Here is a 22,714-nt window from a genome sequence, read left to right as displayed (position 1 = left end):
CTCCTGAATACTCCCTGGCTGCTCTCTCTTCCTATGACTGATAAATGAGGCTGCAGTTACCTGATTGACCACGCCCAGATGATATTGTCCTCGCCCTCATAACTAGCCACACCCCTCCCTCTCCTGTATACTCCCTGGCTGCTCTCTCTTCCTATGACTGATAAATGAGGCTGCAGTTAGCTGACTGACCACGCCCAGATGATATTGTCCCCGCCCTCATACCTAGCCACACCCCTCTATCTCCCTGGCTGCTCTCTTCCTATGACTGATAAATTAGGCTGCAGCAGGGGAGGACTGGGACCTTTTGGCCTGGGGGGACAACACAAACTAGAGGCCCGTTTCACGGCATCCCCAGCCCAAAGCCATATCTTTCTTGTGTGCAAATCTTTTGCAAAACAAATTGTGATGACTAACACACACACACACACACACACACACACACACACACACACACACACACACACACACACACACACACACACACACACACACACACACACACACTGTACCTGACCCCATTTCTCCGCACAATCTTCCTGTCTGTGTCTGATGCCTAACCTTAAAGGAGTTATCAGGCTTTTTTTTTTTTATGAAAATAAGTGCTACTTACCCAGGGCTGGTCCAGCCCCAAGCTCCCAGCATGTCCCTTGCTGCAGCTCTGCAGTCAGCTGTTCGCTACCGCTGCCTTCCAGCCCCCGGCGATGACGTCAGGCCGACTGCGCCTGTGCGAGCGGCGCTGTCAATCACCGCCACATGGACCAGAGCGTACTGTGCAGACGCAGAACTACTGCGCCTGCGCAGTACACTCCGGTCCACGTGGCGGTGATTGACAGTGCTGCTCGCACAGGCACAGTACAGGCCGACATCCAGGTCGGACTGGTGCCATCGCCGGGGACTGGGAGGCAGCGGCAGCGAATGGCTGACTGCAGAGCTGCGGGGAGGGACATGCTGGGAGTGTGGGGCTGGAGGAAGCCCCAGGTAAGTAGCACTTATTTCATTAAAAATGCCTGATAACTCCTTTAAACAACCCCCCCCCCCCCCCACACACACACACACACAAACCTACCTACCTGGTGATGCCTAACCCCACTCCTGCCCACCCACCATACAAACTACTTGTCTGACACCTACCCCCCCACCCCCCTCCAACTACCTGTTTGATAGTGCCTAACTGCCTGCCTCCCCCCTCCAATGCCGCCAATCACACCACAAGAAGAAAAAACGTTCCCCCTCAGGCCAGGCAGGGTCAGAATGGGGATTATTATCACACAAAAAAAAACCTCAAAGGGCACTGGCCTGGGCAGAGAATTGAATTTGACAGCAGTAGCAGGCAGGCAGCAAAGTGTGAGTAACTCAGTGACAAGAAGGGAGAAGAAGTACAGAAACAAAATTTATAAAAACCACCTTCTCCTCTGGCAACCTGGACCCGACCTCCTCTATCCTCCTGTCTCCTCAGTCCTACACCCCCTCCTCCTCCTCCACAGCAGCAAGCAGCTATAGGTGGCATCTCCGACTCCCAGCCCCCAGAGTGTCCGACTCCTCCAGCCAGGACAGCCAGCCAGCCACTCGTAGCCGCAGCTCCAGGCCCCCAGCCCCCCCCCAGCACAGAAAGCTGAAGAGTGAGACAGCTCACACCGACGACACCTCAGGCACAGCAGCACAGGGGAGGACTGTGTCCGACTCCTCCAGCCAGCCACTCGTAGCCACAGCTCCAGGCCCCCAGCCCCCCCAGCACAGAAAGCTGAAGAGTGAGACAGCTCACTCCGATGACACCGCAGGCACAGCAGCACGTTGCGGGCGGCAATGGCTCCAGGCGGGGGGCGGAGTCAAGCAGGGTCAACCCACCGGGCCGGAGAGGACCTAAGCTATTTGTGTCCTTGTGCCGCTCACATCCACCGCAGGCGCAGCCACGCACAAGGGCACAACACGGCCGGCCGCCTCAGCCTCTTCTCTGATTGGATAATTCAACTTGCCGGAAAATATCGTGCGAGGTTGTGATCCCCACTGCGAACCTGTCACCTGTGGTATGTCTGCGGCCGCTGCGTATAGCAGCGGCTGGCCCTAATTACTTAAGATTTGGGCAGCCCGGGGGGCAATTGCCCTCCGTCCCCCTGGGCCAGTCCTCCCCTGGGCTGCAGTTAGCTGACTGACCACGTCCAGATGATATTGTCCCGCCCTCATACCTAGCCACACCCCTCTATCTCCCGGATACTCCCTGGCTGCTCTCCCTTCCTATGACTGATAAATGAGGCTGCAGTTAGCTGACTGACCACGCCCAGATGATATTGTCCCCGTCCTAATACCTAGCCACACCCCTCTATCTCCCGGATACTCCCTGGCTGCTCTCCCTTCCTATGACTGATAAATGAGGCTGCAGTTACCTGACTGACCACGCCCAGATGATATTGTCCCCGCCCCCATACATAGCCACACTAGGGTTGCCACCTTTTGGGGGGGAAAATACCGGCTTGTGGGCGTGGTCTGGGGGTGTGGCCTAAAAGTGGGAGTGGTTTGTCCCGACATTCTTAGTTTGCATCTGGGCCTCCTGCATAGGGCTCTATTCATAAACTGTTACCGCAAGTTTTCCGCTCAAAACAGCGGACTTTCCCGACCATTTAGCAAAGTGGGCATTCATAAAAGCTGTTCCCGCATGAAAATCTACAAGCCCCCAGCAGAGCGAGAAATTTCCGCCTTCTGCAGTGTTTTTCTAGATTTATCTAGAAAAAAGTAACAAAATGGCCATTCATAAAGATTAGAGGAAGCGGTATGTGGACGGGAAATACCGCTTCCTCTGATTTTGCGGATTACATACAAGTGAATGGGACAGACCTCCCAGAGAGAGCAGTGCACGGAGGGACTCTGCCGGCTGAAGTGTTTCCGCATGCCTTCCGACAGCTTACCGCCAGCCTTCAGCGGGAGATCTCCGCTCTGCTATCGCAGTTGGCAAGATTTCTATGAATGATCACCCAGAAGTGTAAAATACCGCTGCGGTATTTTCCCTCCAGGAGTTTTTCCGACTCAGAAGTTTTATGAATAGAGCCCATAGCAACAAAATGCATCATTAGCCTACAGGTTAGTGACGCATTTGTACAGCCTCAGTCCTGCAATTTTGCCCAAGGGAGAAATGCAGTGAATCATCAAAATAATATTTTTTACTTATTGCAGTCAGTCAGCTGTTTCAGTAAGTGGCTTTTATAGCAGTGACATATTTTTCATAATTACAAGATTCTTTTACCTTAAAAAGGTCTTTCCTTAACTTAAAGAACCCCTGAACTGAGGATAAAAAAAAATGATTGAAGCTCATTGTGGATTAGATTACCCTTGTAGAAGTGTCCTGGTCCTGCTCATTGTCCTTGAGGTCCCCCTGTTCCCCTTCATATTTGACTGAATCCTCCAGTCAAATATGAAATCTAGGAGGCTCCCCCTAGCGATGGAGCGTGGATCAGAACTGCGCTGGTGTAAGTTCCAGATGGTGCAAACACAGAGAAAGCAAGTTCACAAGCATTGTCTTATTGTGCTGATCAAACCCCACGCCTGGCAGTTAAGAATAGCTGGGGGTTGGTGGATTAATAGGGGTAACCCTGAGGATAACGAGCAGTGCCAGGACACTTCTATGAAGGTAATCTATCCCACAATGGGCATCCTTCAATAGATTTTACCCTGGTTCAGGGGTACTTTAAGAAACATTCAAGATGAAGTCTTACAAGCTAAGAAAGCTCTAAAGGTCCATTCATATGCTCAATTTCACTCAACGGCTATTGGGACCCAATTCCTCGAGCGACATTGCAGGGCAAAGGCTGTGCAGACATGTCACTTGCTTGGAAGGAAACTACGAATTCTGTTCTATGTTGGGGGGCGATGGTGGAGTGACGTCGTGCAGCAGGGGTATTAAGTAGGGAGAACAATGCTTTCTGCTGTCACTTGCCCAATGTGATCTGCCAAAGTGGTTCGCTGGCCAAGCAGTCATGGGGCATCGGGTGCTGACGTATACACGCTTTTTTACCAAAGGTGGTTGTTATCAGCCTCCTTGGACAAGTTTCATCTGGTGTGTGTACAGGCCTTAAGATTAGTTTGATAAGGAGCCCTTGGTTATACAGTTATGCCCCTGCTGTAACAGGACATACCACACATAGCTATTAACCTTAAAGGGCAACTGAAGTGAGAGGGATATGGATGCTGCCATATTCATTACCTTTTAAACAATACCAGTTGCCCGGCAGCCCTGCTGGTCTGCAGAAGTGTTTTAATAATGCCAATAACAACTATGGCAAAAAGTATTAGAGGCAGAGGATCAGCAGGGCTGCCAGGCAACCGGTATTGCTTAAAAGGAAATTAATATGGCAGCCTCCATAGACCTCTCACTTCAGTTGTTCTTTAAAGTGAACCTGAGATGGTTCACTAGCCCCTATTTATACTTACCTGGGGCTTCCTCAAGCCCCATGGCCTCCCTAGCCATCCTCTTCGACCCCTCCATTCTGTCACTATATCTCACTATTCTGCTGGGCTTCTGTGCATGTGCCCTCATCACGCTCCCGTGTCCTGGAGCATTCTGCGCGAGTGGGGGAGCCTATCTACCCTGGACTATAGCCAGATCACAGTGGACCATTGGAGAGGTCATTGCACTGTCTGCTCCCGCTAACTACACGTGATCCGGCAGCAGGTGGGAACACAGCTTAAGGGCTCATTCACATCATTGATGCAGACTGGTTGTGCTATCTGGATGCAAAGCGTACGATCAAAGTTAATGAGATCAGTGCTGTGATTCCTAAAAAATGCATGTAGCAGTGTGATAGCGCATCACACTGCTGTGCAGCGCATATGATGTGAATGCCAGGAGTGCTGTCTATGCACTTCTGCCATTCTTGCGTGTTGCACATCATATGTGCTGCCAAAATGCGCACCGAAGTGCCTATGATGTGAATGAGCCCTTATGCTGTAAAAGCAAAAAGTCTGTTTCCACTACTTCTGGGCATACATGAGTCGATCCAGCGCTCGATTAGCCACCGGATCGACTCCCGCCGCGTCCCTGCGGCCATCCGGATCGATTCCCACTCGTCCCCGCGGTCGCTTCCTTATCTTCCACTCGATTCCCCGCTATTGTCCGCCCGCGGGGTTTGAGCAGGGAATCGATCCGGCGGGTCATCTGACCTGTCGGAAATTATCAATCGAGCCATCAGCGGCTCGATTGATAAGGGCTGATCCACCCGTGTATGCCCAGCATAAGTCTGAATATGTAGATGGGAAAATGCCGCCTATTCAAACAATAGCTTGCTGTCTGGATCGCTTGCCAATCCGGACAGCAGTGCAGCACTTCTCCCTACAATGCAATTGAATCCCTAGAACCGTGCGTGGCATACCTATAGTGATTCGGCTTCGCAGCAGCACCTTACCCAATTCGGAAATGGACATGGCACCTTATGCTGGGTAAACACGATGCAAATTCTCGCTCGATCGATTATTTCTGACATGTTCGATTGGGTCTCAACTGATACAGCGGTCGATTTTGCACACTTAGCATTAGGAAATCAACCGCTGTATCAATCGAGACCCGATCGGACATGTCAGAAATAATCAATCGACCAGTCGATAGAGCGGGAAATCGCATCGTGTGTACCCAGCATTACAGATGTGAATGTCTGTAATCATCTGTAGCTACCATTCAGCTAACTTACAAGCTCCAAAGCCCTGTTTGATTGCAGGGTTAATTTGCATATCCTATCAGCCTCCTTTACAAAAGTTTCATGCTTTCACTAACACCTCCTGGTCTCTCAGGAATTTTTACAACCACTAGCCTTTGTCCTGGTACAGCAAAAACGTACCTTCACTCTTTGCCGAATCCCTATAGTAAAAATCCTGTGACAGAGAACTGTGACAGACTGTCAGTGAAGCGGCCACAACTGAGCCGACCAAGATAAACAGACCTGTGTGGCGCTCTGGACTTCAAAGTGTCACTAGACTGCGGAGGAGCAGGAGGACGGGCAGACACTCTGCTTGCTGTGCAGATCGTAGTACTTCCTTCCTCTACACCTCGGCCACGCTAACAGCTAGCGTGGGCAAAGAAGAGGGGCGGGCCAGCCCGGCTAGTGGAAGCACTCTCATTGGCTGGCAGCAATTTGGGGAGATTTTGATATTAATCTTCTATGTCTTGTCTTGTTTTTACCGGCATATGCCCTGCCGGTAAAAAAAATATTCCGGCACCGGCTTTCTGATGAAAAAAACGGCCCTGCCGCCCGAATACCGGCTGGGTGGCAACCCTAAGCCACACCCCTCTCTCTCCCGGATACTCCCTGGCTGCTGTCTCTTCCTATGACTGATAAATGAGGCTGCAGTTACCTGACTGACCACACCCAGATGATATTGTCCCCGCCCCCATACATAGCCACACCCCTCTCTCTCCCGGATACTCCCTGGCTGCTCTCCCTATGACTGATAAATGAGGCTGCAGTTACCTGACTGACCACACCCAGATGATATTGTCCCCGCCCCCATACATAGCCACACCCCTCTCTCTCCCGGATACTCCCTGGCTGCTCTCCCTATGACTGATAAATGAGGCTGCAGTTAGCTGACTGACCACAAGATGGCGAGCTCCCCTCCACCAGCTGGAACGCAGAAACCGGAAATACAGAACCACAGAGAGGAAGTCATGAGGAGTGGCCGGAAGTTAGTAGGTGGAGCATGTTGTCCTGCAGCCAATGATAGCGCTACATTTGCACAGAGGAGGTCACGTGGGAAGTGACGTCACTGGAAATCCCCGCCCTCTGCTCTTTACCTCCTTTTACAGCTAGCCTTGGAAGAAAGAAACCGGAAGTGGTGAGAGCAGAGCTAGCGATGGCTGCAGAGAAAGAGGGGAAAGGTTACTTCATTCTATTGCTTTGTTTATATTTTATTACTTTGTTTATTTTTGCCGTCTAGATCTGATACGCCTCATATATGACATAGTGGGGAGGAGAGGACAGGTATTGGGGTGAGGGAGGAGCACATAGTGGGGGAGGACAGTTATTGGGGTGAGGGAGGAGCACATAGTGGGGGAGGGGAGGGCAGGTATTGGGGTGAGGGAGGAGCACATAGTGGGGGAGGACAGTTATTGGGGTGAGGGAGGAGCACATAGTGGGGGAGGACAGGTATTGGGGTGAGGGAGGAGCACATAGTGGGGGAGGGGAGGACAGGTATTGGGGTGAGGGGAGGAGCACATAGTGGGGGAGAGGAGGATAGGTATTGGGGTGAGGGAGGAGCACATAGTGGGGGAGGGGAGGATAGGTATTGGGGTGAGGGAGGAGCACATAGTGGGGGAGGGGAGGACAGGTATTGGGGTGAGGGAGGAGCACATAGTGGGGGAGAGGAGGACAGGTATTGGGGTGAGGGAGGAGCACATAGTGGGGGAGGGGAGGACAGGTATTGGGGTGAGGGAGGAGCACATAGTGGGGGAGGACAGTTATTGGGGTGAGGGAGGAGCACATAGTGGGGGAGGGGAGGACAGGTATTGGGGTGAGGGAGGAGCACATAGTAGGGGAGGACAGGTATTGGGGTGAGGGAGGAGCACATAGTAGGGGAGGACAGGTATTGGGGTGAGGGAGGGGAGGACAAGTGTTGGGGTGAGGGGAGGAGCACATAGTGGGGGAGGGAAGGACAGGTATTGGGGTGAGGGAGGAGCACATAGTGGGAGAGGGGAGGACAGGTATTGGGGTGAAGGAAGAGCACATAGTGGGGGAGAGGAGGACAGGTATTGGGGTGAGGGAGGAGCACATAGTAGGGAAGGACAGGTATTGGGGTGAGGGAGGAGCACATAGTGGGGTAGGGGAGGACAGGTATTGAGGTGAGGGAGGAGCACATAGTAGGGGAGGACAGGTATTGGGGTGAGGGAGGACAGGTATTGGGGTGAGGGAGGGGAGGACAAGTGTTGGGGTGAGGGAGGAGCACATAGTAGGGGAGGACAGGTATTAGGGTGAAGGAAGAGCACATAGTGGGGGAGAGGAGGACAGGTATTGGGAGTGGGGGAGGAGCACATAGTAGGGAAGGACAGGTATTGGGGTGAGGGAGGAGCACATAGTGGGGTAGGGGAGGACAGGTATTGAGGTGAGGGAGGAGCACATAGTAGGGGAGGACAGGTATTGGGGTGAGGGAGGAGCACATAGTGGGGGAGGGGAGGACAGGTATTTTGGTGAGGGAGGAGCACATAGTGGGGGAGGGGAGGAGAGGTATTGGGGGAGGGAGGAGCACATAGTGGGGAGGGGAGGACAGGTATTGGGGTGAGGGAGGAGCACATAGTAGGGGAGGACAGGTATTGGGGTGAGGGAGGAGCACATAGTGGGGGAGGGGAGGACAGGTATTGGGGTGAGGGAGGAGCACATAGTGGGGGAGGGGAGGATAGGTATTGGGGTGAGGGAGGAGCACATAGTGGGGGAGGGGAGGAGAGGTATTGGGGTGGGGAGGAGCACATAGTGGGGGAGGGGAGGACAGGTATTGGGGTGAGGGAGGACAGGTATTGGGGTGAGGGAGGGGAGGACAAGTGTTGGGGTGAGGGAGGAGCACATAGTAGGGGAGGACAGGTATTGGGGTGAGGGAGGAGCACATAGTGGGGAGGGGAGGAGCACATAGTGGGGGAGGGGAGGACAGGTATTGGGGTGAGGGAGGAGCACATAGTGGGGGAGGACAGTTATTGGGGTGAGGGAGGAGCACATAGTGGGGGAGGGGAGGACAGGTATTGGGGTGAGGGAGGAGCACATAGTGGGGGAGGGGAGGACAGGTATTGGGGTGAGGGGAGGAGCACATAGTGGGGGAGAGGAGGATAGGTATTGGGGTGAGGGAGGAGCACATAGTGGGGGAGGGGAGGATAGGTATTGGGGTGAGGGAGGAGCACATAGTGGGGGAGGGCAGGACAGGTATTGGGGTGAGGGAGGAGCACATAGTGGGGGAGAGGAGGACAGGTATTGGGGTGAGGGAGGAGCACATAGTGGGGGAGGGGAGGGCATGTATTGGGGAGGACAGGTATTGGGGTGAGGGAGGAGCACATAGTGGGGAGGGGAGGACAGGTATTGGGGTGAGGGAGGAGCACATAGTGGGGGAGGACAGTTATTGGGGTGAGGGAAGAGCACATAGTGGGGGAGGGGAGGACAGGTATTGGGATGAGGGAGGAGCACATAGTGGGGGAGGGGAGGACAGGTATTGGGGTGAGGGGAGGAGCACATAGTGGGGGAGAGGAGGATAGGTATTGGGGTGAGGGAGGAGCACATAGTGGGGGAGGGGAGGATAGGTATTGGGGTGAGGGAGGAGCACATAGTGGGGGAGGGGAGGACAGGTATTAGGGTGAGGGAGGAGCACATAGTGGGGGAGAGGAGGACAGGTATTGGGGTGAGGGAGGAGCACATAGTGGGGGAGGGGAGGACAGGTATTGGGGTGAGGGAGGAGCACATAGTGGGGGAGGACAGTTATTGGGGTGAGGGAGGAGCACATAGTGGGGGAGGGGAGGACAGGTATTGGGGTGAGGGAGGAGCACATAGTAGGGGAGGACAGGTATTGGGGTGAGGGAGGAGCACATAGTAGGGCAGGACAGGTATTGGGGTGAGGGAGGGGAGGACAAGTGTTGGGGTGAGGGGAGGAGCACATAGTGGGGGAGGGAAGGACAGGTATTGGGGTGAGGGAGGAGCACATAGTGGGAGAGGGGAGGACAGGTATTGGGGTGAGGGAGGAGCACATAGTGGGGGAGAGGAGGACAGGTATTGGGGTGAGGGAGGAGCACATAGTGGGGTAGGGGAGGACAGGTATTGGGGTGAGGGAGAAGCACATAGTGGGGGAGGGGAGGACAGGTATTGGGGTGAGGGAGGAGCACATAGTGGGGTAGGGGAGGACAGGTATTGGGGTGAGGGAGGAGCACATAGTAGGGAAGGACAGGTATTGGGGTGAGGGAGGAGCACATAGTGGGGTAGGGGAGGACAGGTATTGAGGTGAGGGAGGAGCACATAGTAGGGGAGGACAGGTATTGGGGTGAGGGAGGACAGGTATTGGGGTGAGGGAGGGGAGGACAAGTGTTGGGGTGAGGGAGGAGCACATAGTAGGGGAGGACAGGTATTAGGGTGAAGGAAGAGCACATAGTGGGGGAGAGGAGGACAGGTATTGGGAGTGGGGGAGGAGCACATAGTAGGGGAGGACAGGTATTGGGGTGAGGGAGGAGCACATAGTGGGGGAGGACAGGTATTGGGGTGAGGGAGGAGCACATAGTGGGGGAGGGGAGGACAGGTATTGGGGTGAGGGAGGAGCACATAGTGGGGGAGGGGAGGAGAGGTATTGGGGGAGGGAGGAGCACATAGTGGGGAGGGGAGGACAGGTATTGGGGTGAGGGAGGAGCACATAGTGGGGGAGGGGAGGACAGGTATTGGGGTGAGGGAGGAGCACATAGTAGGGGAGGACAGGTATTGGGGTGAGGAAGGAGCACATAGTGGGGGAGGGGAGGACAGGTATTGGGGTGAGGGAGGAGCACATAGTGGGGGAGGGGAGGATAGGTATTAGGGTGAGGGAGGAGCACATAGTGGGGGAGGGGAGGAGAGGTATTGGGGTGGGGAGGAGCACATAGTGGGGGAGGGGAGGACAGGTATTGGGGTGAGGGAGGACAGGTATTGGGGTGAGGGAGGGGAGGACAAGTGTTGGGGTGAGGGAGGAGCACATAGTAGGGGAGGACAGGTATTGGGGTGAGGGAGGAGCACATAGTGGGGGAGGGGAGGACAGGTATTGGGGTGTGGGAGGAGCACATAGTGGGGGAGGGGAGGAGAGGTATTGGGGTGAGGGAGGAGCACATAGTGGGGGAGGGGAGGAGAGGTATTGGGGTGGGGAGGAGGACAGGTATTGGGGTGGGGGAGGAGCACATAGTAGGGGAGGACAGGTATTGGGGTGAGGGAGGAGCACATAGTGGGGGAGGGGAGGACAGGTATTGGGGTGTGGGAGGAGCACATAGTGGGGGAGGGGAGGACAGGTATTGGGGTGTGGGAGGAGCACATAGTGGGGGAGGGGAGGAGAGGTATTGGGGTGAGGGAGGAGCACATAGTGGGGGAGGGGAGGAGAGGTATTGGGGTGGGGAGGAGGACAGGTATTGGGGTGGGGGAGGAGCATATAGTGGGTGAGGGGATGATTGGTATTGGGGTGGGATTCAAAATGAATGATCACCACTGGTGGCGGCATTGTGAAACATTGTTTAACTCATTTGCGGTAAACAATATTGTACAATATTGTAGTATATTGCAAAATTTCTTTGGAAAAATCGCTTTGTGGGTACTCAGCTTTAGACATGACTGGAGAGGTGAGGAAGATTCTGGGAGTGTCACATGACTGGAGAGGTGAGGAGGATTCTGGGAGTGTCACATGACCTTACCTTCAGTCTCTCCATACAGAGTGTCCCTTCTGTGAAGTCTGCTGACCATCGCGGTGCCCCCACCTCACCCCCTGATATCTGAGAGACACGGGAAGCCCACAACATCCTCACTGATCTGCTGTCGGGGTGAGTTGAGCATTAGCAGGAATTATGGGGCAGTATCCAGTGACAGCCAGTGATTTGTATGGTGGTGACTGTATCAATATGTGTGTCAGGTTCCTATAAGGAGGCTCATTGTCTCATCTATTTCTCCATGGAGGAGGGGCAGTATATAGAAGGACACCAGGACCTCTACAAGGACGCCATGATGGAGAGTCAGCCGCCCCTTGCATCACAGGGTAAGAAGAGACTTTCATTGTACAGGAGAGAGCAGTACTTGGGGTCCACCCAGATCCCCCATCATCTGATAATCACATAGAGACCATGTACAGGGAGTGCAGAATTATTAGGCAAGTTGTATTTTTGAGGAATAATTGTATTATTGAACAACAACCATGTTCTCAATTAACCCAAAAAACTCATTAATATCAAAGCTGAATATTTTTGAAAGTAGTTTTTAGTTTGTTTTCGTTTTAGCTATTTTAGGGGGATATCTGTGTGTGCAGGTGACTATTACTGTGCATAATTATTAGGCAACTTAACAAAAAACAAATATATACCCATTTCAATTATTTATTTTTACCAGTGAAACCAACATAACATCTCAACATTCACAAATATACATTTCTGACATTCAAAACAAAAACAAATCGGTGACCAATTTAGCCACCTTTCTTTGCACGGACACTCAAAAGCCTGCCATCCATGGATTCTGTAAGTGTTTTGATCTGTTCACCATCAACATTGCGTGCAGCAGCAACCACAGTCTCCCAGACACTGTTCAGAGAGGTGTACTGTTTTCCCTCCTTGTAAATCTTACATTTTATGATGGACCACAGGTTCTCAATGGGGTTCAGATCTGGTGAACAAGGAGGCCATGTCATTAGTTTTTCTTTTTTTATACCCTTTCTTGCCAGCCACGCTGTGGAGTACTTGGATGCATGTGATGGAGCATTGTCCTGCATGAAAATCATGTTTTTCTTGAAGGGTGCAGACTTCTTCCTGTACTACTGCTTGAAGAAGGTGTCTTCCAGAAACTGGCAGTAGGACTGGGAGTTGAGCTTGACTCCATCCTCAACCCAAAAAGGCCCCACAAGCTCATCTTTGATGATACCAGCCCAAACCAGTACTCCACCTCCACCTTGCTGGCGTCTGAGTCGAACTGGAGCTCTCTGCCCTTTACCAATCCAGCCACGGGCCCATCCATCTGGCCTATCAGGACTCTCTCATTTCATCAGTCCATAAAACCTTAGAAAAATTAGTCTTGAGATATTTCTTGGCCCAGTCTTGATGTTTCAGCTTGTGTGTCTTGTTCAGTGGTGGTCGTCTTTCAGCCTTTCTTACCTTGGCCATGTCTCTGAGTATTGCATACCTTGTGCTTTTGGGCACTCCAGTGATGTTGCAGCTCTGAAATATGGCCAAACTGGTGGCAAGTGGCATCTTGGCAGGTGCACGCTTGACTTTTCTCAGTTCATGGGCGGTTATTTTGCGCCTTGGTTTTTCCACACGCTTCTTGCGACCCTGTTGACTATTTTGAATGAAACGCTTGATTGTTCGATGATCACGCTTCAGAAGCTTTGCAATTTTAAGAGTGCTGCATCCCTCTGCAGGATATCTCACTATTTTTGACTTTTCTGAGCCTGTCAAGTCCTTCTTTTGACCCATTTTGCCAAAGGAAAGGAAGTTGCCTAATAATTATGCACACCTGATATAGGGTGTTGATGTCATTAGACCACACCCCTTCTCATTAAAGAGATGCACATCACCTAATATGCTTAATTGGTAGTAAGCTTTCAAGCCTATACAGCTTGGAGTAAGACAACATGCATAAAGAGGATGATGTGGTCAAAATACTAATTTGCCGAATAATTCTGCACTCCCTTTATTCAGTCAGTGTGTGTGTTTCCTACAGATGTGTCCAGTAACAGAAACCTACCAGGGAGATGTACAGGTCCTCTTTATTCCCAGGATTGTCAACAGGAAGGTCACTCCATCCACAACCATTATCAGGTAGGTGGGACTGGGGGTCCCTGGAGACTCCAAACTGTATTTTTTTATCCTCCTGCGTATGCTGTTATCTGGGTTCACAATTCAAATTAGCTCTCATTTTTTGATCTTAGGATGGAGAACTGATACATGTAAGTGCTGTGGTTAAAGAGGAAGAAGAAGAGACGTATGTGAGGAGAGATCAGCAGTCTATGGAGGAGGGAGACATGATGAGGACAATTAAAGAGGAAGAAGAAGAGACGTATGTGAGGAGTGATCAGCAGTCTATGGAGGAGGGTGACATGATGAGGACAATTAAAGAGGAAGAAGAAGAGACATATGTGAGGAGTGATCAGCAGTCTGTGGAGGAGGGTGTCATGATGAGGACATGTAAAGAGGAAGAAGAAGAGAAATATGTGAGGAGTGATCAGCAGTCTATGGAGGAGGGTGACATGATGAGGACAAGTAAAGAGGAAGAAGAAGAGACGCATGTGAGGAGTGATCAGCAGTCTATGGAGGAGGGTGACATGATGAGGACTAGTAAAGAGGAGGACAATGTTACAGAGGGCAGAACAGGTGAGTAATCAGCAGAAATATAGAATAAATGTGTGTGTATATTACTGGTGTGGTCACTGTACATTATTGTACACAGATTGGTCACAGTAGGGGGTGACTTAGTGTTACCGGCCTGTAATAAGCTGATAATGGTAACTGTACATTACTGTACACAGATTGGTCACAGTAGGGGTGACTTAGTGTTACCGGCCTGTAATAAGCTGATAATGGTCACTGTACATTACTGTACACAGATTGGTCACAGTAGTGTAACTGGCCTGTAATAAGCTGATAATGGTCACTGTACATTACTGTACACAGGTTGGTCACAGTAAGGGTGACTTCGTGTTACCAGCCTGTAATAAGCTGATAATGGTCACTGTACATTACTGTACACAGATTGGTCACAGGAGGGGGTGACTTAGTGTTACCGGCCTGTAATATGCTGATAATGGTCACTGTACATTACTGTACACAGATTGGTCACAGTAGGGGTGACTTAGTGTTACTGACTGTAATAAGCTGATAATAGTCACTGTACATTACTGTACACTGATCACAGTAGTGTAACTGGTCTGTAATAAGCTGATAATGGTCACTGTACATTACTGTACACAGATTGGTCACAGTAGGGATGACTTCGTGTTACCGGCCTGTAATAAGCTGATAATGGTCACTGTACACAGGTTGCTCACAGTAGGGGTGACTTAGTGTTACCGGCCTGTAATAAGCTGATAATGGTCACTGTACATTACTGTACACAGATTGGTCACAGTAGGGGGTGACTTATTGTTACTGGCCTGTAATAAGCTGATAATGGTCACTGTACATTACTGTACACAGATTGGTCACAGTAGGGGTGTATTAGTGTTACTGGCCTGTAATAAGTTGATAATGGTCACTGTACATTACTGTACACAGGTTGGTCACAGTAGGGGTGACTTAGTGTTACCGGCCTGTAATAAGCTGATAATGGTCACTGTACATTACTGTACACAGATTGGTCACAGTAGTGTAACTGGCCTGTAATAAGCTGATAATGGTCACTGTACATTACTGTACACAGGTTGGTCACAGTAAGGGTGACTTCGTGTTACCAGCCTGTAATAAGCTGATAATGGTCACTGTACATTACTGTACACAGATTAGTCACAGGAGGGGGTGACTTAGTGTTACCGGCCTGTAATATGCTGATAATGGTCACTGTACATTACTGTACACAGATTGGTCACAGTAGGGGTGACTTAGTGTTACTGACTGTAATAAGCTGATAATGGTCACTGTACATTACTGTACACCAGGGGTTTTAAATTCGCGGCCCGCGGGCCATTTGCGGCCCTCGATACAATATTTTGTGGCCCTCGCTGGCAAAAGCTTCCTTATAGTTCGCTTCAGTGCTCCCAAGTAATCTGCCGCATCCCCGTCGCTAAACGAGGGCTGCAGAGCCCCCAAATCGCCCGGGGAGCAATCCGCTGGCATATCCTGGAAGGGGCAAAGCTTTCAGCTTCAGCTCTGCCCCTCCTGACGTCAATCGCCGCACGGATCGCCGCCTCTCCCTGCCCCTCTCTGTGAAGGAAGAGTGAGAGGGGCGGGCAGAGGTGGCGATGCACCGCGATTGTGAAATCCCTTATGCGGCCCAGCCTCATCCTGACTTTGCCTCCTGCGGCCCCCAGGTAAATTGAGTTTGAGACCCCTGCTGTACACTGATCACAGTAGTGTAACTGGTCTGTAATAAGCTGATAATGGTCACTGTACATTACTGTACACAGATTGGTCACAGTAGGGGTGTATTAGTGTTACTGGCCTGTAATAAGTTGATAATGGTCACTGTACATTACTGTACACAGGTTGGTCACAGTAGGGGTGACTTAGTGTTACCGGCCTGTAATAAGCTGATAATGGTCACTGTACATTACTGTACACAGATTGGTCACAGTAGGGGGTGACTTAGTGTTACTGGCCTGTAATAAACTGATAATGGTCATTGGACATTACTGTACACAGATTGGTCACAGTAGTGTAACTGGCCTGTAATAAGCTGATAATGGTCACTGTACATTACTGTACACAGGTTGGTCACAGTAAGGGTGACTTCGTGTTACCAGCCTGTAATAAGCTGATAATGGTCACTGTACATTACTGTACACAGATTGGTCACAGGAGGGGGTGACTTAGTGTTACCGGCCTGTAATATGCTGATAATGGTCACTGTACATTACTGTACACAGATTGGTCACAGTAGGGGTGACTTAGTGTTACTGACTGTAATAAGCTGATAATGGTCACTGCGCATTACTGTACACTGATCACAGTAGTGTAACTGGTCTGTAATAAGCTGATAATGGTCACTGTACATTACTGTACACAGATTGGTCACAGTAGGGATGACTTCGTGTTACCGGCCTGTAATAAGCTGATAATGGTCACTGTACACAGGTTGGTCACAGTAGGGGTGACTTAGTGTTACCGGCCTGTAATAAGCTGATAATGGTCACTGTACATTACTGTACACAGGTTGGTCACAGTAGGGGTGACTTAGTGTTACCAGCCTGTAATAAGCTGATAATGGTCACTGTACATTACTGTACACAGATTGGTCACAGTAGGGGTGTATTAGTATTACTGGCCTGTAATAAGTTGATAATGGTCACTGTACATTACTGTATACAGATTGGTCACAGTAGGGGTGACTTAGTGTTACTGGCCTGTAATAAGCTGATAATGGTCACTGTACATGACTGTACACAGATTGGTCACAGTATGGGGTGACTTAGTGTTACTGGCCTGCAATAAGCTGATAATGGTCACTGTACATTACTGTACACAGATTGGTCACAGTAGGGGTGACTTAGTGTTACCGGCCTGTAATAAGCTGATAATGGTCACTGTACATTACTGTACACAGACTGGTCACAGTAGGGGGTGACTTAGTGTTACCGGCCTGTAATAAGCTGATAATGGTCACTGTACATTACTGTACACAGATTGGTCACAGTAGGGGTGACTTAGTGTTACTGGCATGTAATAAGCTGATGGTAACTGTACATTACTGTACACAGATTGGTCACAGTAGGGGTGTATTAGTGTTACTGGCCTGTAATAAGCTGATAATGGTCACTGTATATTACTGTACACAGATTGGGCACAGTAGGGAGAGACTTATGTATAGGAGTATATACAGTATGTATGTACAGTACATCCAGCTACAGAAGTATTAGTGGTTTGGGATCTCCATGACATAAATGGATAATTCCTCCACCTCGCAGCTCCTATAATTTAGTGTTGTGTAACGTCACAATATCTTTATTTGCACAATTGGGGACAAGAGAGAGATAAAGGGACATTACAAGGGGCATATAAGTGACACGAGGATACAATGGTAATAAGAATGTGTAAGTGACACCACATTGCTCTACAAACATAACAGATTTCTTGCTATAAGTACATAGAGGTCTGTTGTCACAGGAGTAACACATTGCTGCCATTGTCTCATCAAGCTCTACAATTTACTGCTTTCCATGTATGGCCAATGCTTTAGCTGTAGGGAGGGTCTATGACATGCAAATACAGTGGCTTGCAAAAATATTCGGCCCCCTTGAAGTTTTCCACATTTTGTCACATTACTGCCACAAACCTGATTCAATTTTATTGGAATTCCACGTGAAAGACCAATACAAAGTGGTGTACACGTGAGAAGTGGAACAAAAATCATACATGATTCCAAACATTTTGTACAAATACATAACTGGGGTGTGCGTAATTATTCAGCCTCCCTGATTCAATACTTTGTAGAACCACCTTTTGCTGCAATTACAGCTGCCAGTCTTTTAGGGTTTGCACATCTAGAGACTGAAATCCTTGCCCATTCTTCTTTGCAAAACAGCTCCAGCTCAGTCAGATTAGATGGACGGCGTTTGTGAACAGCAGTTTTCAGATCTTGCCACAGATTCTAGATTGGATTTAGATCTGGGCTTTGACTGGGCCATTCTAACACATGGATATGTTTTGTTTTAAACTATTCCATTGTTGCCCTGGCTTTATGTTTAGGGTCATTGTCCTGCTGGAAGGTGAACCTCGGCCCTAGTCTCAAGTCTTTTGCAGACTCCAAGAGGTTTTCTTCCAAGATTGCCCTGTATTTGGCTCCATCCATCTTCCCATCAACTCTGACCAGCTTCCCTGTCCCTGCTGAAGAGAAGCACCCCCAGAACATGATGCTGCCACCACCATATCTGACAGTGGGGATGGTGTGTTTAGAGTGATGAGCAGTGTTAGCAGCGTTTTGCATTTTGTCCAAAAAGTTCAATTTTGGTCTCATCTGACCAGAGCACCTTCTTCCACATGTTTGCTGTGTCCCCCACATGGCTTGTGGCAAACTGCAAACGGGACTTCTTATGCTTTTCTTTCAACAATGGCTTTCTTTTTGCCACTTCCATAGAGGCCAACTTTGTGCAGTGCACGACTAATAGTTGTCCTATGGACAGAGTCTCCCACCTGAGCTGTAGATCTCTGCAGCTCATCCAGAGTCACCATGGGCCTCTTGACTGCATTTCTGATCAGCACTCTCCTTGTTCGGCCTGTGAGCTTAGGTGGATGGCCTTGTCTTGGTAGGTTTACAGTTGTGCCATACTCCTTCCATTTCTGAATGATCGCTTGAACAGTGCTCCGTGGGATGTTCAAGGCTTTGGAAATCTTTTTTGTAGCCTAAGCCTGCTTTAAATTTCTCAATAACTTTATCCCTGACCTGTCTTGTGTGTTCTTTGGACTTCATGGTGTTATTGCTCCCAATATTCTCTTAGACAACCTCTGAGGCTGTCACAGAGCAGCTGTATTTGTACTGACATTATATTACACACAGGTGCACTCTATTTAGTCATTAGCACTCATCAGGCAATGTCTATGGGCAACTGACTGCACTCAGACCAAAGGGGGCCGAATAATTATGCACACACCACTTTGCAGTTATTGATTCGTAAAAAATGTTTGGAATAATGTATGATTTTCGTTCCACTTCTCACGTGTACAGCACTTTGTGTTGGTCTTTCATGTGGAATTCCAATAAAATTGATGCATGTTTGTGGCAGTAATATGACAAAATGTGGAAAACTTCAAGGGGGCCGAATACTTTTGCAAACCACTGTAAGTCTGACTTGTATGCAAATATAATGCAAATTGTATGCAGCCTAATCAAATTTGTCAGGAAATGCATTTGATTGGCTGAATTTTTATCTAATAATATATGAACACAAGGCAAAGTTATTGCCATGTGATTGGCCGCCTGTAATGAACACAGCCTTCTGCAGTTCTCTGTCAGGCTGATAACTAGTGATGGTTAGTCAAATGCCAACATGTTTGAGATGGTGCTAATTGTATGCAAAGTTACGCTGCATTTGGTCCCTTTCTAATCAGCATAAACTTTGCACTAACTTGGAATTCTCAGCAGCTCACTGACCCTCCCTAATGATAATTGCTCCTCCCCTCAGAATTCTCTAACAGGAAGTAGTGATGACGTTTCTCTATTTGCAGCGCGGAGTCCCGGCATCAGGAACCTCTCAGAGACTCGTCTCGCTGTATCCACAGACTGTAAAATGGATGATGATGTCACTGGACAAGAGTCTCCTGCAGATATCCTGGTGACCCCAAATATTCCGTCAGACTCCCCTCACCTGTCTAACCCTGAGGGACCTCATACCCAGCACAACTCTCCCCCTGCTGGGGGGTCTCATTCCTGTTCCACGTGTGGGAAATGTTTTGTGCGGAAATCACAGCTTGTCATGCACGAGAGATCTCACACTGGTGAGAAGCCCTATTCATGTGCTGAGTGTGGGAAATGTTTTGTACTCAAATCAAACCTTGTCATTCATGAGAAATCTCACACTGGTGAAAAGCCCTATTCATGTGCTGAATGTGGGAAATGTTTTATGGGGAAATCACAGCTTATCAATCATGAGAAAACTCACACTGTGGAGATGGCATATACATGTGCTGAGTGTGGGAAATGTTTTGTGCGAAAATCACAGCTAGTCAATCACGGGAGAGCTCACACTGGTGAGAAGTGCTATTCATGTGCTGAGTGTGGGAAATGGTTTAAAGAGAAGTCACATCTTGTCAGACATGAGAGATCCCACACTGGTGAGAAGTTCTTTTCATGTGCTGAGTGTGGGAAATGCTTTGTAAAAAAAGTATACCTTGTCAATCATGAGAGGACCCATACTGGTGAGAAGCCATATTCATGTGCTGAGTGTGGGAAATGTTTTGCAGATAAATCACACCTTGTCTATCACGAGAGAACTCACACTGGTGAGAGGCCCTATTCATGTGCTGAGTGTGGGAAATGTTTTTCACTGAAATCAAATCTTGTCACACATGAGAGATCTCACACTGGAGAGAAGGCCTATTCATGTGCTGAGTGTGGGAAATGTTTTTCACAGAAATCAAATCTTGTCACACATGAGAGATCTCACACTGGTGAGAAGCCCTATTCATGTGTTGAGTGTGGGAAATGTTTTGTACAGAAATCTCAGCTTGTCATGCATGAGAGATCTCACACTGGTGTGAGGTCCTATTCATGTGCTGAGTGTGGGAAATGTTTTTCACAGAAATCACATCTTGTCAGTCATGAGAGATCTCACACTGGTGAGAAGCCCTATTCATGTGCTGAGTGTGGGAAATGTTTTGTACAGAAATCAGACCTTGTCATTCATGAGAGATGTCACACTGGAGAGAAGCCCTATTCATGTGCTGAGTGTGGGAAATGTTTTTCTCAGAAACCGAATCTTGTCAAACATGAGAGATCTCATACTGGAAAGAAGGCTTATTCATGTGCTGAGTGTGGGAAATGTTTTGGACATAAAGAAAGCCTTGTCAGTCATGAGAGATCTCACACTGGTGGGAAGCCCTATTCATGTGCTGAGTGTGGGAAATGTTTTGTAACTAAACGAAACCTTGTCACACATGAGAGATTTCACACGAGTGGTGAGCCCTATTCATGTGCTGAGTGTGGGAAATGTTTTGCGTGGAAATCGTTCCTTCTTGTTCATGAGAGATCTCACACTGGTGAAAAACCATATTCATGTGCTGAGTGTGGGAAATGTTTTAAACAGAAATCATATCTTGTCATTCATCAGAGAATTCACACTGGTGAGAAGCCCTATTCATGTGCTGAGTGTGGAAAATGTTTTAAACAGAAATCATATCTTGTCATTCATGAGAGAATTCACACTGGTGAAAAGCCATATTCATGTGCTGAGTGTGGGAAATGTTTTGTAGCGAAATCACATCTAGTCATACATGAGAGATCTCACACTGGTGAGAAGCCCTATTCATGTGCTGAGTGTGGGAAATGTTTTGGACGGAGGTCACAGCTTGTCAGTCATGGGAGATCTCACACTGGGGATAAATAAGGGTCATACACAGGAGGAACGACCAGCATTTCTGCATACAACAATCAAGGTTAAAAACATCTTCTCATGTCTCCATATGCATTGTGGTGTCGCCATAGCAAAGGTCCGTATACAGTAGCAAAGGAAGAGAGAGGAGGGCAGCAATGCTCAATCTGCCCCTCCCTGCCCCCTCCAGCCCCAGTACTGCAGCCAACCCGCTTATGCAGGAACTATCATACAATCTGTCCCTCCCTGCCCCCTCCAGCCCCAGTATTGCAGCCAACCCACTTATGCAGGAACTATCATACAATCTGTCCCTCCCTGCCTCCTCCAGCCCCAGTACTGCAGCCAACCCACTTATGCAGGAACTATCGTACAATCTGTCCCTCTCTGCCTCCTCCAGCCCCAGTACTGCAGCCAACCCGCTTATGCAGGAACTATCATACAATCTGTCCCTCCCTGCCTCCTCCAGCCCCAGTACTGCAGCCAACCCGCTTATGCAGGAGCTATCATACAATCTGTCCCTCCCTGCCCCCTCCAGCCCCAGTACTGCAGCCAACCCGCTTATGCAGGAGCTATCGTACAATCTGTCCCTGACTGCCCCCTCCAGCCCCAGTACTACAGCCAACCTGCTTATGCAGGAGCTATCATACAATCTGTCCCTCCCTGCCTCCTCCAGCCCCAGTACTGCAGCCATCCCGCTTATGCAGGAGCTATCATACAATCTGTCCCTCCCTGCCCCCTCCAGCCCCAGTACTGCAGCCAACCTGCTTATGCAGGAGCTATCATACAATCTGTCCCTCCCTGCCTCCTCCAGCCCCAGTACTGCAGCCAACCCTCTTATGCAGGAGCTATCATACAATCTGTCCCTCCCTGCCCCCTCCAGCCCCAGTACTGCAGCCATCCCGCTTATGCAGGAACTATCATACAATCTGTCCCTCCCTGCCCCCTCCAGCCCCAGTACTGCAGCCAACCCACTTATGCAGGAACTATCATACAATCTGTCCCTCCCTGCCCCCTCCAGCCCCAGTACTGCAGCCAATCCTCTTATGCAGGAACTATCATACAATCTGTCCCTCCCTGCCTCCTCCAGCCCCGGTACTGCAGCCAACCCGCTTATGCAGGAACTATCGTACAATCTGTCCCTCCCTGCCTCCTCCAGCCCTAGTACTGCAGCCAACCCGCTTATGCAGGAGCTATCATACAATCTGTCCCTCCCTGCCCCCTCCAGCCCCAGTACTGCAGCCAACCCACTTATGCAGGAACTATCATACAATCTGTCCCCCCCTGCCTCCTCCAGCCCCAGCACTGCAGCCAACCCGCTTATGCAGAA

The 22,714-nt window shown here is 49.6% G+C and overlaps 1 protein-coding gene across 1 annotated transcript in view; it reads left to right on the top strand.

Annotated features, from left to right (window-relative positions):
• LOC137537292 (zinc finger protein 208-like) overlaps positions 1–21,402 on the top strand; it is a 121,333-nt gene extending 99,931 nt beyond the window's left edge. Inside the window, exons 9-13 of the mRNA XM_068259370.1 lie at positions 11,578–11,700; positions 13,374–13,471; positions 13,582–13,638; positions 19,483–19,569; positions 19,690–21,402. Coding sequence (XP_068115471.1) covers positions 11,578–11,700; positions 13,374–13,471; positions 13,582–13,638; positions 19,483–19,569; positions 19,690–21,402 — 2,078 coding nt within the window. The remainder of the gene's footprint in view (positions 1–11,577; positions 11,701–13,373; positions 13,472–13,581; positions 13,639–19,482; positions 19,570–19,689) is intronic.
• The last annotated feature ends 1,312 nt before the right edge of the window (positions 21,403–22,714 follow it).

This window comes from Hyperolius riggenbachi, chromosome 10 (assembly GCF_040937935.1).
Source record: "Hyperolius riggenbachi isolate aHypRig1 chromosome 10, aHypRig1.pri, whole genome shotgun sequence".
Classification (NCBI taxonomy): Eukaryota; Metazoa; Chordata; class Amphibia; order Anura; family Hyperoliidae; genus Hyperolius; species Hyperolius riggenbachi.
This window is presented reverse-complemented; position numbering and strand designations above follow the sequence as displayed.